The sequence below is a fragment of the Sinocyclocheilus anshuiensis genome, unplaced genomic scaffold, assembly GCF_001515605.1.
Source record: "Sinocyclocheilus anshuiensis isolate Anshui unplaced genomic scaffold, SAMN03320099.WGS_v1.1 scaffold968, whole genome shotgun sequence".
Taxonomy (NCBI): Eukaryota; Metazoa; Chordata; class Actinopteri; order Cypriniformes; family Cyprinidae; genus Sinocyclocheilus; species Sinocyclocheilus anshuiensis.
This window is the reverse complement of record NW_015549636.1, coordinates 637,608-654,838: the sequence shown is the minus strand read 5'-3', so window position 1 is coordinate 654,838 and position 17,231 is coordinate 637,608. Positions and strand designations below refer to the sequence as shown.

General features: G+C 35.2%; 1 protein-coding gene across 1 annotated transcript in view; it reads left to right on the top strand.

Annotated features, from left to right (window-relative positions):
* LOC107659778 (uncharacterized) overlaps nt 1-17,231 on the top strand; it is a 58,054-nt gene that overhangs the window by 20,556 nt on the left and 20,267 nt on the right. The window contains exons 4-22 of the mRNA XM_016448805.1: nt 3,108-3,141; nt 3,233-3,348; nt 3,655-3,711; nt 4,231-4,244; nt 5,640-5,783; nt 5,861-5,961; nt 6,106-6,214; nt 7,516-7,607; nt 7,699-7,796; nt 7,979-8,118; nt 8,892-8,966; nt 10,197-10,259; nt 10,550-10,603; nt 10,994-11,056; nt 11,337-11,408; nt 11,510-11,614; nt 11,996-12,164; nt 13,790-13,866; nt 16,182-16,342. Coding sequence (XP_016304291.1) covers nt 3,108-3,141; nt 3,233-3,348; nt 3,655-3,711; nt 4,231-4,244; nt 5,640-5,783; nt 5,861-5,961; nt 6,106-6,214; nt 7,516-7,607; nt 7,699-7,796; nt 7,979-8,118; nt 8,892-8,966; nt 10,197-10,259; nt 10,550-10,603; nt 10,994-11,056; nt 11,337-11,408; nt 11,510-11,614; nt 11,996-12,164; nt 13,790-13,866; nt 16,182-16,342 — 1,744 coding nt within the window. The remainder of the gene's footprint in view (nt 1-3,107; nt 3,142-3,232; nt 3,349-3,654; nt 3,712-4,230; nt 4,245-5,639; nt 5,784-5,860; nt 5,962-6,105; nt 6,215-7,515; nt 7,608-7,698; nt 7,797-7,978; nt 8,119-8,891; nt 8,967-10,196; nt 10,260-10,549; nt 10,604-10,993; nt 11,057-11,336; nt 11,409-11,509; nt 11,615-11,995; nt 12,165-13,789; nt 13,867-16,181; nt 16,343-17,231) is intronic.

Sequence of the window (17,231 nt, the reverse complement as noted above, 5' to 3'; positions counted from 1 at the left end):
AAAAAAAAAAAAAAATTTTTTTTTTTTTTTTTTTTTGGTTCATGGGTAGAGAAGGGATAAAGGACTTCAAAATTCGTTTTCCCCTTGTGGGCGGTCATGACACGCCCCTTTTAGACAATTGGTCAACCAAATCTGAGCCGTGAGGGGTCCGTGAATCCGTGTATCATTCGATCATTCGTTTTTTTATTTAATATTGAAAGTAAAAAAATGAGAAAACGGCTCCTTTTTCGTTTTTTTCCAAAACACGAGAAACGAGAATTCAGCTTAAATTTTCGTTTTTCGTTCTTGGGTGGAAAAATTAATAAACAGCTTGAATATTCGATTTCTACACGTGGGCGGGAATTAAACGCCCATCATCAGTTCTTCTGCAGTATCACGCAGCAGAATAATAGTCCTCCACTGCTGCAGGTGTACGGATTCTTAACGCATTTATTGCAACTACATTTAATCTTTTTTTCATCAAACAAACAGTCAAATGAATAGGTCGACACAACTCGTACCGGGGCAGAGTCTAGACAGGGCTTTCTTCTGTGTAGATATAAATTCTATTCTTTGCATCAGCTGGGCATGGCAGGGTATGATATGACAGCTGCTCACCCAGTAAGTCTGTTTGTTTGTTTAATTAAGAAATGTATTAATTAATTTGTTTAATTAAGAAATGAATTAATTAATTTGTTTCAAAATAAATATTTTAAACACTAAGACAAAAAGGAAATAATAATAAATTGACTTGGGTTGACCTATGTTCACGAACAACAGATATTAAATAGCCTACTCTTAGAGTTATATAATGTGGTCTTGTGTTTTATTAAAATTGATTATAATTGATATCTCAAAAGGATATGTATGCACTTGTGCGCGACATGAGCTGCTGCGCACTCGCACTGCAATGCAAGATTTTCATATAATATAATAACTTGCCATTTCCATTTGTTTCTCACCAAACCCTCAGTATACCTTCAGAATGCACAGGAAATAAGCAGCAGTCATATTTAAAGCAGTTTAAATTAATATTGAGTACTGATTGATGTTCACTTGGATTTTTTCCCCCATCAAGGGTAAATAATGTAATACTAACTTCATATTTATAGTTGTATGGTAAAATGTATATTTTTAATTGTGTAACGTTACGTTAAAAATAACTACAAAATGTCATGCCTTTGAAAAATAAAGAGAACAACAGAATGCGCTGTGTGTCTCGGTCTCCTTGAGCATCTTTCTGGCTTTAAGAACCGCTGGGCTACACAGAAGAAAGCCCTGTCTAGACTCTGCCCTGGTACGAGTTGTGTCGAGCTATTCATTAGCCTGTTTGTTTGATGAAAAATATGAAATTGATAAAATGGGTTATTAATCCGTAAAACTGCAGCAGTGGAGGACTATTATTCTGCTGTGTGATACTGTGGAAGAACTGATGACTGCACGGTTTAATCTTCGGCTGACCAATCAGCAGAAAGGGGCGTTTAATTCCCGCCCACATGTAGAAATCGAATATTCAAGCTGTTTATTAATTTTTCCACCCATGAACGAAAAACGTAAATTTAAGCTGAATTCTCGTTTTTCGTTTTTTGGAAAAAAAACAAAAAAAACGAAAAAGGAGCCGTTTTCTCATTTTTAAATTAAAAAACGAATGATCGAATGATACACGGACCCCTACATATTACGTAAAGCTTCTTTATTTAGTTTATTCATTTATTTAAAAGCGTTTCCATTAGGTTTCTGTACGCATATGCGCATCAAAATAGATGGAGTGTGATATATTTAGCTTAATGTTATAGTTCACGCATTATGACCATGCATACAGAGATGAAAATATCGGATAGCGGTAACTTTTGTTCTTAAAGCTAAAGACAAATACGCGAGAACACATTCAGCGTTTAACTCGCGCTCCCGCAAATGGTCTCCTCGCACATCCAGTGGCTTGGTGTCAGTAATGGTCACACAAGCACCATAGGTTACCGACTACTGCAGTTTAATTATCTAGTTCAAGAGAAGTGTTTATGTTGCATTAGAAAAATTAGTCGTGCTAAAACATTTTAATAATTATGCCAAAATTTAGATGAACTTAAGAAAAAGTAAGTGCATACAATTAGTTCAATGAAGTGAACATATGGGAACCTTTCTCATTCTAAAATGTATTTAGTATTAAAAACGATCACTTGTGAACCCTCGCTAATACTGCGTGGCTTGCTGTACTGTAGAATGCAACATAGACTGTGATTTTATTGATTTTTTCTTTAAGCTGAAACAAAATATGTCTAACAAAAGTATTTCTAAAAAAAAAATTCTCTCCGCAGAGAAAAGATGGACAAAAATCACTGAGGATTTGGAAAACGTCAGACAGAAATACTGCCTAGACTTTTCAAAGGACATCAGGAAGGCAAGTGAAGCATCAAAATGGAAAGAAGAAAGTTTCATGTATATAGTAAATTTAGCCTATTGCAAACATAAATCATCCCATTTCAGTCAAATGATGAATAGCCTACATGTTTAACTGCCAGCTTTGATTGCGTGGTTGGATCAGAGATTGACTTGGGCTATCACACATCACACATGAACGTAACTGATAGCCTACCAGTATCTTTCACTTTTAACACTAGCGTACAATAAGACCTAATAAAATATACAATGCAAACAACAATCATCATTTTTGTTGTACAACAATTCATATTTTTACTTTTTATTTTTGAACTGATATCATTTATTATCAAAGTTTATCGCTGATTTCATTTCCAAATACAAATTCTCAGTTAAAGAATTGCAGTCTTTTAAATTTAAACCATCTTGCTTCAAGATAGATATTTTAAACAGCAATTCAAATCAGGGTATAATTAAACTAAGAACTTCACACAAGCCCATAATAAATGTCACATTTAAATGTGTTGTTATTTTTGCGAAGTAACTTCAGATGATATCCTTTTGCTTTCTGCTTCGGACAGTTTTCTCTAGGTCAGTTTCTATAAACCGTTGTTCTGTCCTGCAGATCTTCAATGACCCCGTTCATGGTCACATTGAGCTGCACCCTCTGCTGGTGCAAATGATTGATACTCCTCAGTTTCAGAGACTCCGGTACATTAAACAGCTGGGAGCGAAATATCTGGTGTATCCAGGAGCCACTCACACTCGCTTCGAACACTCTATTGGGTAACTTTTTCCTCTTTTTCGAGACTGGACCTTTGCATAATTTTTCCTTGAAATAGCCTACACTAATACTGTTTGTGTTTGCGTGTGTTAGTGTGGCACATTTAGCACGATGTCTTGTCAAGACTCTACATGAGAATCAGCCAGAACTCAACATCACCAAACAGGATTTCCTGTGTGTTCAGATCGCTGCCCTGTGTCATGACATGGGTGAGGAGCACAAACATTCATGTGCATATTTACATAGAACATCTTTAAAGAAATCGTTAAAAGCAAACTGGTGTGTATTCAATTGCTATGTGTTGTTTTAAACAGTTTTGGGGTTTTTTTTGCCCCATAGTCAACATATGGACAATTTGGACAGTGCCAACTCTTTTTTTCCCCCCTTATGGGTCTCTTTTAAGGTTTTCATTTTATTTATTTATTTATTTATTTATAGAAGAATGAGATTCATAATTATAAAACTTATAAAAACAATAATTATGTATAATAAAATATGTTACTTTGTCCTTTCAGGTCATGGTCCCTTCTCTCATTTGTTTGATGGCATGTTCATCCCTGAAGTCCAGCCTGGTAAGTGTCTGAGTTTTCTCACTTCAGTGATTTCAGCTTGGCATTTAAGCAATAAATAATCAATATTTATTAAAGCTGTTGAATACGTAAATATATGTATTTAATGCTAAACCACAAGCAAAGCAAATATATAATGTATGTAACTGAAAGAAAGATGGAGCTCAAATGACTTTCATTGTAGAAATTAAAAACATTCAGTCACATCATTGGAGATTTTCGTGTGTGTAGCCTGAGTGCCAGTGAAATGCATCATATGAATAATTTACAAATTACAATTATTAAATCAAGAATTAACAATAAGTTAGTTCATTCATTTTGAATCACTTTTTTAAGGAAAATCTGAGAGCAAACTGAATATTTTGCCATTGCTCAATAATCATTGTGTTCTTTATTAAATCAATGTAGTAGTTTGTGTTTGTGTGTGTGTGGAGACAGACAAATGTGTAAAAGAGTCAGTGCATGTATGTACATTATTAAATCTGCCTTACATAATACCTAAAATCTCTTTTCATTTCTCAGATAAGCATTGGGAGGTAAGCATCATAACTCTCCTGTACAGATACAAATATATGATAATATACATGCATTTCAAAGTCAGTGAGCTACATAGAATATCAAGTCAAAACATGCAAACTTATTTCATTTCTTAAAACATGTTTCTGGTCTTTTTGAATTCTACTGTTAAATGTGGTAATATATATATATATATAAAAAATACTGTGACTGCAGTTACTGTAGTACAAGTGTAAACTGGAAGCAGTAAATGGCAGTAATGTAAAACTGTCACAGATTCATGACTTCCATGCTCTGAACATCCACCGTCAAAGTTGCTTCTTCAGAGAACATTTAGAATAAAAAAAAATATATAATAAATAAATAATATAAACTACAAAGCAATGTTATGTAATTAATAAGGCTGTCAGAATTAACACGTTCATTTTGCGATTAATCTTTTTCAGTTTAATGCATTAATTAATGAAATTAAAGAAAATAATGCAGCATCCTTTTTGTTTTCTTTTAGCTACTATTGTTATAGTAGACTATGTGAACATGCTATCAAGCACAATAAGACACAAAAGAGAAGTTTATTCGGTACTGGCACTCTGTTTGTGAAGCTGGTCTCTGTGAACACAGGCATCCAACACAAGCACGTGCACAGAAAGCCACTTCAGACAGACTGTCAGTAGTGCTTCAACAGACAAAAACATACACAATTATGTCAAAATGTGCAGTTCATGAACAGTCTTAAATGAGTTAAAAAGGCCCAAATGATCGTAAAGAGTTGGGAGAAAATCGGATGTGATCCGCATCATGTGCATCATGTTTTAAAGTGACAGCGTTGCTTTTAAAGTGAAACCTGCTTCAGTCTGTCATTGATGGAAATCAAACAACAAAGTCAAAGAGAAATCACTCAACTGCTCTAATCGCTGATAAACTTTTGTAGCTTGAAAAAATATTAAGCTATATACAATTTATAGTTCATTCACATATCATTTATAGTTTATGTGAAGATTCTTTTAAGTTGACTTAAAAGTTATATTTTTCAAAGCCTACAAAAATAATTGCTTTTAATTATACTATAATGTTGAATGGCTGTAATTAATGGCTAAAATTGAGGGAAAAGTGCATTTAATAGAGACATCAGTAGCATTATTGGTATCAGTGATACTGGCCTTCATTAATAATAGGCTAGTTAGTAAAAAGATGCCATTAAACTCATATTTAAAATATACCTTCTTTATGTTGTCTCTACATTAATTTGGAGATTCAATGTGAAATTATGACAACATAAATACTTTACATTAATATGCGATTAATCATGATTAATTGCAGAAAAATGTGTGATTAATTAGTCACGTTTTTTAATCGATTGACAGCACTAGTACACTTTAATTGTACTGATGAGTATTTATGTTGTTCTTCTGAAGCATGAGCAGGCATCTGTTGACATGTTTCGCTGCATGAGAAAGAAGAATGGACTGGACAAAGAGATGGAACACTATGGACTGAATCTACCTGAAGACATCACATTTATTGAGGAATTAATTCTGAAAGGACAAAGAGATGGCCAGGTAAAATGTGTTTAAGCTGCTGTTTCAGTATTTATCAGGATACAGTGTTTAAGGTCAACATATTTTCATTCTTGCAGTGGTCAATGAAGGGCAGGACTGAGGACAAATCCTTCCTGTATGAGATTGTGGCAAATAAAGTGAACGGCATTGATGTGGACAAATGGGACTATTTGGCCCGGTTAGTTGTATTTTAAAGTGATGTTTAAATGGTTTGAACAGGTATTGAACAGCTGAAGATAAATAATAAATGTGGCCCATTGTAAGTGTATTCGTGTTTTATCAGCTATTGTGTTCTGTAATTCCTCTGCTATTTTACATGCAGAGATTGTTATTATCTCGGCATTCCATGTGGTTTTGACTCTCAGCGTCTGCTGAAATCTGCTCGAGTGTGTAACGTGAACGAGAGGAAACACATCTGCTTCAGAGACAAGGTACCTGACAATTCACCTGTTCATTTACACCCTCACTATGTGTGTATGATTTTGTGTTTTTGTTCCTCACCAAGAGACTCAAAACTTTTCACATATAACTGGCCACTTCTAAGAAACTTGTCTAATAACTGACATAAGTATTACATATGGAGCTCTCTCAAACTGCATTTTTACTATTACAGCTGTCGAGATTAACTAATCGTGAAAAGGGATGATTATAGCATTACATGCAGATCTACTCCCATTGCATGAAAGGTTGCAGCACTGCAGTCATGTCTACTGAGCACACGGCCTAATGGTTAGAGAGTCTCAGTATCGGCATGACTTGTAGGTGAAGGAAGTGAATAAATTAATCCATTCCACACACGAGGAGCCCTTGAGCAAGGCACCAAATCCTGAATTGCTCCATAGCGCCGCAGCAAAAACGGCTGCCCAATGCTCTGGGTGTGTGTTCACGGTGTGTGTGTGGTGTGTGTTCACAATGTGTGTGTGTGTGTGTTTACTACTCACTGCTGTGTGTGTGCACTTGGATGGGTAAATGCAGAGCACAAATTCTGAGTATTGAACACATATCACGTCACTCACTCACTCACTCACATAATGATCACAGTGCTCTCCTTACTGCAGCGTGATTTCTGCAATCTCATTAAATGCTTTCATCATAGCTAACACAGTGAAAACATGATGTTGTGAGTGATTGTGAGTTTGGCAAAAAGGAGGAATCGAATCACTGATAAACTCCAGAGATTATAAAGAGATCGATCATTGATCGCTTTCTGTATATAAAATACAAGCAGGGTTTTTTCACCAAAAAGGTCTTTCTTTACCTCACAGACAGACATGATTGATGGACAGACATAAGTTGTTCAGAACCCCCTTGATTCCACATGACAGTAACACATGTTAAGGGTGTGTTGAGGGGAATTGTGACGTCACAATTCACCTGATTTCAAATCTGGGCATTTCAGAAGGGTAGAAAACAATTATTCATATTTTAAACTGGGAAGTGAGTTTCGAGTCAAAACATTATTGTACAGTAACCTTTCATATGTGTAAATATCATAACCATAACAATAACCAATTCATAACCAATTTAATCGTTATATAAAATTTTACAATAATAAAACTTCACTTATTTTCATTAATGTTGTATTCTTTTCAAATTCTTTTCAACATTTTATTAAAAGCATTACCACTTTTATATAAAAATATTGTCTTGTTGGTATTTTTACTTCCTTTCACTATTTAAAAATATACTCAGTTTCTATGTTCTAGTCCATGACTCTCTGTTTCTCTCACAGGTGGCAGATAACATTTATGGCATGTTTCACACCAGATACACTCTTCATCGTCAGGCTCTTCAGCACAAGATCGGCTACATCATTGACGTCAAGTGGGTTTTGTGTGAAAGAGCACACTTATTTATTTTATTCAATCTTTATGCATTATAGCATTTCCCCAGATTTTGCTGCATTTTACATTAGGATTAAGGATGCTCTGGTACTAGCTGATGACAAGCTGAGTCCAGATTGCAAGATCTCAGATGCCATAGACGACATGCTAGAGTACACCAAACTCACAGGTCAGAGAAAGCATGGGTACAGATCAAGATAAATTATTATTTAAATGATTTTGAGTTTTGTATTAAATGGCAGGTTGATTTTTGACGTCATATTAAGCTCGGTACATATACATAATACATGTTATGATTTTTGTTTGCTGAAAGGTAAAATTCAATGAGCCATTTCCTCTCTCTTTGAACAGATCACATCTTCGATCAGATGCTGAACCAGCCAGACTCAAATGCAGATCTGGCTGAAGCCCGAAGCATTCTGCAGGACGTTGTCAACAGACGGCTGCCAAAGTTTGTGGGAGAGGCCCGACTGAATGAAAAGGAATTAAAGGTACCTTACTGGTGCAATAAAACACATTTATTTTGTGTAAAAGTTAATAAGAAGACTATAATATTAAATTAAAATTAATCGGCTGATGAGTCAAGAACAGTCTTCAACCAAGCAAGATAGACATATTAACAGAATAACCCAATGAGATCATGTGGAGATAATATTCATCGTATTTTTATTTATTTTGTCCTTATATTAAAACGCACGACAGTGTTTAATGTATAACACTAATAATTTTTAGTTGTAGTTTTACATTTAAATATGTTTATTTTCTAACAGAATAGTATGTCAACAGACAAACAAGGTGCTTAAACTGGGCCAAGTTATCATTTTGCATGATAAAATATGATATGCTAGCTTGCCACACTTATATTAGCATAGGTTGTTCATGTTAATTTTCATCTAAACTTTGTACACCAGAAGAAAAATACTGTACATCCAAAAAGTAACTTTTCATACCTCAAAATCAGTATTTTGTTGAAAACTTGTGCTGAGGTGACATGATTTGTACTCCTTTTCCACAGGCAGAGAGAGAATCTTACTGAGCATGTGCTGATTAAGTGTCATCACTCTAGCTTGTTTCTGATTGGAGGAATTGAGTGTGTCACAATTGCCCAAAAATGTGTAAAAATGTGTAAAAAATGTCCAAATATAACAGATTTACTTTATGTTGGTAATTGATATAAAAAATGGATATTTACAATGAATAATTGTATTTATAATAAATGTCCTAATGTATTTGACTGGGTAACAATTTTTCCTTAAACTTTTAGGCAATGCTGACAAAACATTGGGAGGACAAGGTCAAAAACCATCATCTGGATCTTGAGGAGGACTCAAGATTTTGTGTAAGGAATTAAATTTAAACAGATTTGTGTAAAGTCAGATTAATGTGTGTAAATATGTGATCCTTACAAGTCATTCACTTTAATGTAGTGTCACTGCTACTGTGGAGTGATCATCACTGAAGCCTGTATGGATTCATGTCAGTTCATTGGCATATGACACTCTGCAAATATAACTGAAACACAATAGCATTTTAGTTCAAATTTGTTTTGCTTCAGGGTGATGATTGTCTCATCTCTTTAAGCCTAATTCACTGCTTCATTATGAAATAATGAATGAGGCATTTATATAGTGCTTTATTGTGTATTGCTGTACCCCAATGCGCTTTACAATCATATGGGGGTGGGGGGTCTCTCCACAACCACCACCAGTGTGCAGCATTCACCTGGATGATGCGACGGCAGCCACAGGACAACAACGCCAGTGCGCTCACCACACACCAGCTACAGGTGGAGAGGAGAGAGAGTCATAGAGCCAATCAAGTGGATGGGGATTATTAGGAGGCCATGATGGACAAGGGCCAGGGGGGCAATCTGGCCAGAACACGGGGGTTACACCACTACTCTTTACGAGAAGTGCCATGGGATTTTTAATGACCACAGAGAGTCAGGACCTCGGTTTAACGTCTCATCCGAAGGACGGTGCTTTTTGAGAGTATAGTGTCCCCATCACTATACTGGGGCGTTAGGACCCACACAGACCACAGGGTGAGCACCCCCTGCTGGCCTCACTAACACATCTTCCAGCAGCAACCTAGTTTTCCCAGGAGGTCTCCCATCCAGGTACTGACCAGCTCAACTCTGCTTAGCTTCAGTGGGAGACCAGTCTTGGGCTGCAGGGAGTGATATGGCTGAAATCATCATATGCACCTATTTCATGGAGATCTACAGGCCTTTCCAGTCTAAAACTTGTGTTTAAACTTTGACCGTCTCCAAGCGCAGACTTTCCATTGCATTTAATTATGAGCTACTAATGAAGCATCCCATTCCCTCCTGTCAGTAACTAAGGTTATGTTCGTAATGAAGACATTTTCTGTTTTATGTGGTTCTGCATTATTTTACATGTTCATGCATATAGTGTTAGTTTTTGCATCATAAATCATTAATATTTAGTTACAATTTTGTAGTTAAGATCATTAAATATAATTTCCGCTAAGAGTCTGTTTGACTTTTTTAAATTGTCTATAGTATTTTCATGTATGATTGATTAGTTAACTCTCTAATTCTTGTTAGAATAAAATGCTGACCTGCTTGAAAGACCATCCTGAGGAAGCCTTCAAGAATGCAGTGTATCAGGTACTCATCTCACTTAGCTTAGAAATTTATGAGATTGAATGATTAGAATGATTTAACTGACCTTAAAGTTTACTTTGTTTATATTTATAATTAATTATGTTTTCTATTAATATGTATGTTTTTATGTCATGTCCACACCGTTTGTCGTTATAGTTGCTTGATATATTATTATTTAATATATATTATAAGAAATGTTATTGAAGATAAAAAGCCTCACATATCCTATGATTAATTAACATTACTTTAATTAAGTGTGCTTGCAAAAGATTGACTGCTTTTAAACAATTTAGAAAATGCTGCTGCTCAGTTTGGGAGATCAGCCTGATGAAGCCTTCAAGATTAAGGTAATCAATCAATTTCTCACATTTCTCAAATTTATGGTTCAAAATAGTAATTTCAGTATTATACATTTCTTAAGCAATTATCGATTATTCAATTATCTGCTATCCATAAATAAATAAACAAATTACGTTTACTTAAACCTTTAAATGTTTTTGCTTGGCAGAGAAGTTATTAAAGCACCATTCGACAAAGTAAATTCTTGACTAAAGCTTTATACTGACCAATTTTTATATATATTATATATTTTAATTTAATGTTTTATATTAAGATGTGTCTTTTTATTTGATAGTCACACACATGATGTGGCAGTTTTATCAAATTCATATTTTGTTTTCTTACTCATTTCATATTTAATGTGGTATTTGCATATGACTGATCCTTAATTGCTTTAGAAAATACAAGAGGACAGCTTGAAAGCCCAGCCTGTTAGAGCCTTCAAGATTCAAGTCTATACGGTACTTTTTTTTTGTCTTGTTATAGCACATACAATTTATTTTTTCAGGATTCACAGATGAATATAAAGCTCAAAAGAACAGCATTTATTTGAAACAGAAATATTTTGTAACATTATAAATGTCTTTACTGTCACATTTGATCAATTTAATGCATCCTGGCTGAATAAAAGCATTAATTAAAAAAATATCTTACTGACCCCAAACTTTTGAACCAGAGTGTACATTTTCCCTCTGAATGATTTTTTGTTTACATTTTTTCACTTTTCATATATTGTGATAGAAATTACTGAAGGATCCCTGGAAGAATATGCTATTGGAAAAACAACTGGAGGCTGCGGACTTTAAAATTTATGTATGTTTAAAAAAACAAAAAAACAAAAAAAAAAATCAGTTTTGTAGCGCTCATCTTTTCACAGTCTGTTTCTGTCCTGTCTGAAATCTCTTCTCATTCAGGTTCTTGAGATGGGTTTTGGTGAAGTGGGCAAAGAGCCTATTGATAATGTTCATTTCTACAGCAAGAGTGACCTAAAAACAGCATTCAAGATGAAGAAGTACCAGGTAAGAAATCTGACTTACCTCAAACATTTATCATACTGAACTATTATTCATGATTATGATTCTCTTGAGCATTAGATTGTCTGTTTAATTAAGTTGCTACTAAAATAGATGATAGATAGATAGATAGATAGATAGATAGATAGATAGATAGATAGATAGATAGATAGATAGATAGATAGATAGATAGATAGATAGATAGATAGATAGATAGATAGATAGATAGATAGATAGATAGATAGATAGATAGATAGATAGCTCTTCAGTCTTTATATATTTTGTGGTGTGTATATACCAGAGTTCATCTCTGGGTAAGTGAAAGCATGATTCCTGGCTTGAGAAAGGCTGGTTACAGGTTGTGTTTGGTTTCTCTTGTCTCTGCAGGTCTCCAGCCTCAAGCCAGAGAAGTTTCACGAATTTCTTGTTAGGGTCTATTATGATCTAGAGGATCAAAAGCATCAGAGGGAGGTCCAGCAGAAAGCTGAGAAGTGCTTTCATGAGTGGTGCAAAAATCCCAAGAACACATTCATTGATTGCGGTAATTCTGATTCAGGTAATTTAGGAAATTGTGCTGATATCTGCATTTGTGTATCTATATTAATGTTAGTGTATCAGCTCTGCCAGCCTGGTCTCATGTTTAAACGTAGGTATTAATACGTAACATTTACAAGCACAAAACGTACACTTTTGTACGTTTTTATTCATGCTAAAACGTACAATTTAGACGTATTTCAACGTTTAAAACGTACAAATCGCTACGTATTTTTAGCTAAAAAAACTTACGAGTATAAGAAAAACATGACAGACAGATAAATGCAATTACAATCATTTATTTATTGCAAAAATGTCAAAAGCAGTATCAAAAGTAATCCAAACGACGATGCATTGCACCCGCAGTCCTCTCCGGTGGAATACAGTAGGTTTGTGTGATCCAGAACAGAAGTTATGTTGTTAATCACTGAAAATATTATCCAGATAATTTTCCCGATCCACTCCGTAAACTCGTGAAGGCACGCGCGCATCATTCAAACACAGAAACACGGCATGTCACAATCTGTGACGAATGCAGGCGAGAGCCAATGAGTATTCAATTATCCTGCCGTAAAACCTGTCGTTTGAAGCGGCAACATTTGAATTTGTAAAGAGTAAATTTGTAAAGCTTTGCTGCTCACGGTCACTGGACTCGCTGCTCGGGATGGAGTAGCAGATCGCCGAAAAAATTTGGATTTAGGTCTGTTCAATTATGTTGCGTTTTTCATGACGCAACAGTCGGGAGTCATGAATCTCTTAATTTGAATCTCTTAATCTGCATTTGCAGTGCATTATGTTGTAAAAATATAAGCAGCAAAGGATACATATAAGGCATCTGCAAAACCCAGGTGCTGCTCCAAAATGTAGGCCACCTTTGCTCACCGTCCACTTTGTTACAGAGAGAAATATGTTCCCTGAAAAACAAGAAGAAATTACACATTTTTAGAAGGCAAACCCCATATATAATACACAAACCTCTCAAAATCATAGTGAAGTTATTCTCTTACCATGAATTATCAGTCTCAGAGTGGCTGGTCTGCTCATGTCTTTCTTGATGCTTCATTGCAGTTGCCTTTAAAACACACACAAATAAAAATCCAGTGAATCTTAAAGGGGTCCTATTATGCTTTTTCACTTTTTGAATTTTAGTCAGTGTGTAGTGTGTATGTTTGGGCATAAAAAAAGATCTTCAAACTTACAAATCTCAAAGTCCACTCCAAAGGGAGATATTTTGTTTTTTTTTTAATCCCTTTTCAAGAACTACAACGAACGGCTCGTTTGGACTACAGCGTTTGTTTTCCGGGTTTTGTGATGGCCAGACGTCCCTGACAAACACAAAAAATTGGGGGACACATGAACACCCTAGAAAAAAAATATGGATGAAGAATATTAAAATTAAATATATATTTAATTAATGCATGTAAATTTGGTCAATTTTGTTCACAACATCGGCATGTGCATGAACTGTTTCACTCCAAAAACTGATTGTGCTACAATTAATCATTATCCATCACTCTGATGGGTTATAACATTCCCATCATAATATACTTTTTGTCTGTCACAGTTGTTCTAGTTTTCCAGATAATACTGATTATTATTATTATTATTATTATTATGTGACTATTGTCATATGCCTTCAAGTCAAAGGCAAAGAAGATGATGATGATGATGATGATGATGAAGACGAAGAAGAGAAGGAGAATGAGAAAACTTCTTCAAGCAAGGTAACAAATAAAAATTAAACTAAGCTAACTATTAAAGGCACGAAAAAAAGAACTCTGTCTATTGTGTAACCAGTGAAGTTTAGCTGATGTTAGTGCTATTACATATTTCAGTCAAGATTTATGGTTTTCACATATAATTTCATTTTTCACTTTAGAGCAGAAAGTTTAAGCATTTATAAAGCATTTACATGTTTGACCTCATACAGTGTTTGTGGATTATGACAAATGACTGTCTGTGGGCAGTCGTGGCCTAATGGTTAGAGAGATGGACTTGTAACCCAAAGGTTTCGGATTCAAGTCTCATGTCAGGCAGGGACTGTAGGTGGGGGGAGTGAATAACCAGCGCTCTCTCCACCTTTAATACCACGACTGAGGTGAGACTCTTGAGCAAAATGCTGAACCCCCAACTGCTCCCCAGGCACTGCAGCAGTATGGCTGCCCACTGCTCCGGGTGTGTGTTCTACTGCTGTGTGTGTGCACTTGGATGGATTAAATGCAGAGCACATATACTGAGTATGGGTCACCATACTTGGCCACATGTCACTTCACTTCACAACTGTGATGCAGCTGTTTTAGAGATTAAAGAACACCCTGCAGCCTTGAAGTTACTGTAGACATTTCATGGCAGGGTTTCAGGAAGCTTTAGAAAATAGATTTAGGAATTGACATTTACTTTTTGTAGTATTTGTTTGTTTGTAAGAAAACATGAGTGGGTGAGAGGGTCAGTCTGTTGGGTGTTATACATAAAAATAGTTAATACCAGTGGAGTTTTGTGAATTTGCAGGGAATTTACTGTGATTCATGCCAGTAATCCTCAAATTCTCCTCATTTCCAGTTTACACTTATTGTCTTTGGGGTCAATTTGGGCCCCAGATTTTTACAGAGCTATTGCATAAAAAATATACATTTTTAATAATTTTTAACATCATTTTTTATTTTTATTTTTTTTACATCTCAACTATACATTTATGCTGTGTATTTTTCGGGATGTTTGGTACTTTTGTTACATATTTTCCATATAATTACTCAACTACACCATTAGTGGTCATTTGAAATATTACAGTTTTCTGGAAAAAAATCTTCAGTGATTGTCTAAATCAGTGGTTCTCAACCCCCCACTAGGGGGGCTCAACGATCCTCCGGGGGGGGGGGGCGCAAAATAATTTATAGTATATTCAATTCACTAATTTTATGATTGATATGTTACATTTTAAAACAATTTAAGGGTGCTTTCACACCTGCCTCATTTAGTTCGGTTGAATCGTACTAGAGTTTGTTGTCCCTCTTGGTGCGGTTCGTTCGGGTGCGCACCAAACAAGTGTGTCTCGGCCCGATTGCAAGAGGACTCTGGAGCAGTTCGCTCGTGGTGAGAATGCAATTCGACCCAACGGACCGAAGAGCAAAGCAGTATCATAATTTATAACGGGAAATATGCTATATAAAAAGCAGCAGTTAGTGTCTGATTCTGTGAGTGAAAATATTTGTTATTGCAGTTGAAAACCAAAGAGCAGCTCTTCATATTAAAACGTTGTGAAATTGCTCTTCTCCGCGCATTACAAGAATGCTGTCCGGACAAAGCCTTGTTTTCCGTTGTTCTTTAAAATTAGCATTTCTTTCTGGCTACTATGTATAGGTTTCTATGTAAGTACTGGTACTTCTTAATGGCTTGGGGCTGGGATTTAGTGCATATGAAGTGAAAGTACTTGTTGAACATATACTGTGTGTGGAGAGCATTCACTCAGTATCACATCACCCTTTTTCCCAGTAAATATATTTCTAAAGGTGCTGTTGACATTAAATTTTTACCAGATGTCAGTAGGAACCCAAGTAATCCATACATACACATAAAACAAAACAACAAAGTTAAAAAAATAAGTTGTGTAATAAAATGGAATGACACAGTGAAAAAGTATTGAACTACTGAAATTTATTTAGTACTTTTTACAAAAGCCTTTGTTGGTAATGATAGCTTCAAGACGCCTCCTGTATGGAGAAACTAGTAAAAATATCAAATCTTAAGATATAATTTAATATAATTATATGTAGATGATAGGATTTTTTTGTGTGCCTTTTAAATCACAAACTCCTCTTAAAACATTGTAAAAGCTTACGATGGTGAGAGTGTTTCCTTTTTCATCTCACACTGGTTTGTCCTCGGCTAGAAACTGACAGTTATAATGAACAATGAATACACATTTTATCAATCAGTTATATTTCTGCTGTAGGCCTTGATTCAAATCTGTTATGGCAATAAACTCTATGAACTAGGGCAATGCATTTTATGAACTAAAATTTGCCTTTTTTCTGTCCTGCAGATCTTCAACGACCCCATTCATGGACACATTGAGCTGCCTCATCTGCTGGTGAAGATCATCGACACTCCTCAGTTTCAGAGACTCAGACACATCAAACAGCTGGGAGGAACATATCTGGTGTATCCTGGAGCCACTCATACTCGCTTCGAACACTCACTGGGGTAAAGTTAAAAAAATAAAAAAGTTTTAATGTATATGCAGTATACAAATGAATGAAGGCTTAGAAGTTTTTAGAGCTATTGTAAACTCTGCTGGTGTGTGGACCTCATCAGACTCCTTTGTGGCAGATGATCAATAATAAAGTAATTGCAGTAAAACTAAACATTTTCCCTGACAACTCATGTTTTCAATGTGAAATTAGGTATTATGAACCAACTATACTATTTCCTGTACAAGTATGGTGAATCATCCTGAATTAATTCACCTTTAGCTTTTGGAGTCAGCATGCTTTGCACATTGCCTGGAAGTAATTATGCCATACTGTTCAATACAGGTTGTGTATATTTTAATATTGTGCCTTTGCATTTGTAGCATAAGTCATTTTATGTGACACTAAATATTAGTAGTTTGATCTGTGAAAACATTCATATCATAGATGGATGCTGTTCCAGATGCAATGTCCAGACCCTTTCCTCCATAAAGCTAAAAACGCATTGCAAACAAACATTATCAAACTGTTGATCATGAAGAGGGAAGACACATAACTCTTCCATGCAATTCATTTTCACAAGCAATGCTTCTGAAAAGCAGTAGTTGTAGGATTAGGACAAGTGTTGATGAAACATTGAGACCATGTCTTCATGAGCAACTTAAACATATGCTAACATCTTGAAAAACATTTTCATGAGCTACAGACTGTAATGCTGTTGAATGACACACAGACAGATGGTGTGCTCAAGTTATTCTCTTTAACAGTAATTAATGTCAGGTAACACGTTTACAGTTGTTACAGTGCTCTTTCTACCAGTGACCCTTCAAAATGACTTATTTTTATTTTATAAGTCATCAGGTTGATTCAAATGTTTTAAACATGATTAGAATAATCTCATA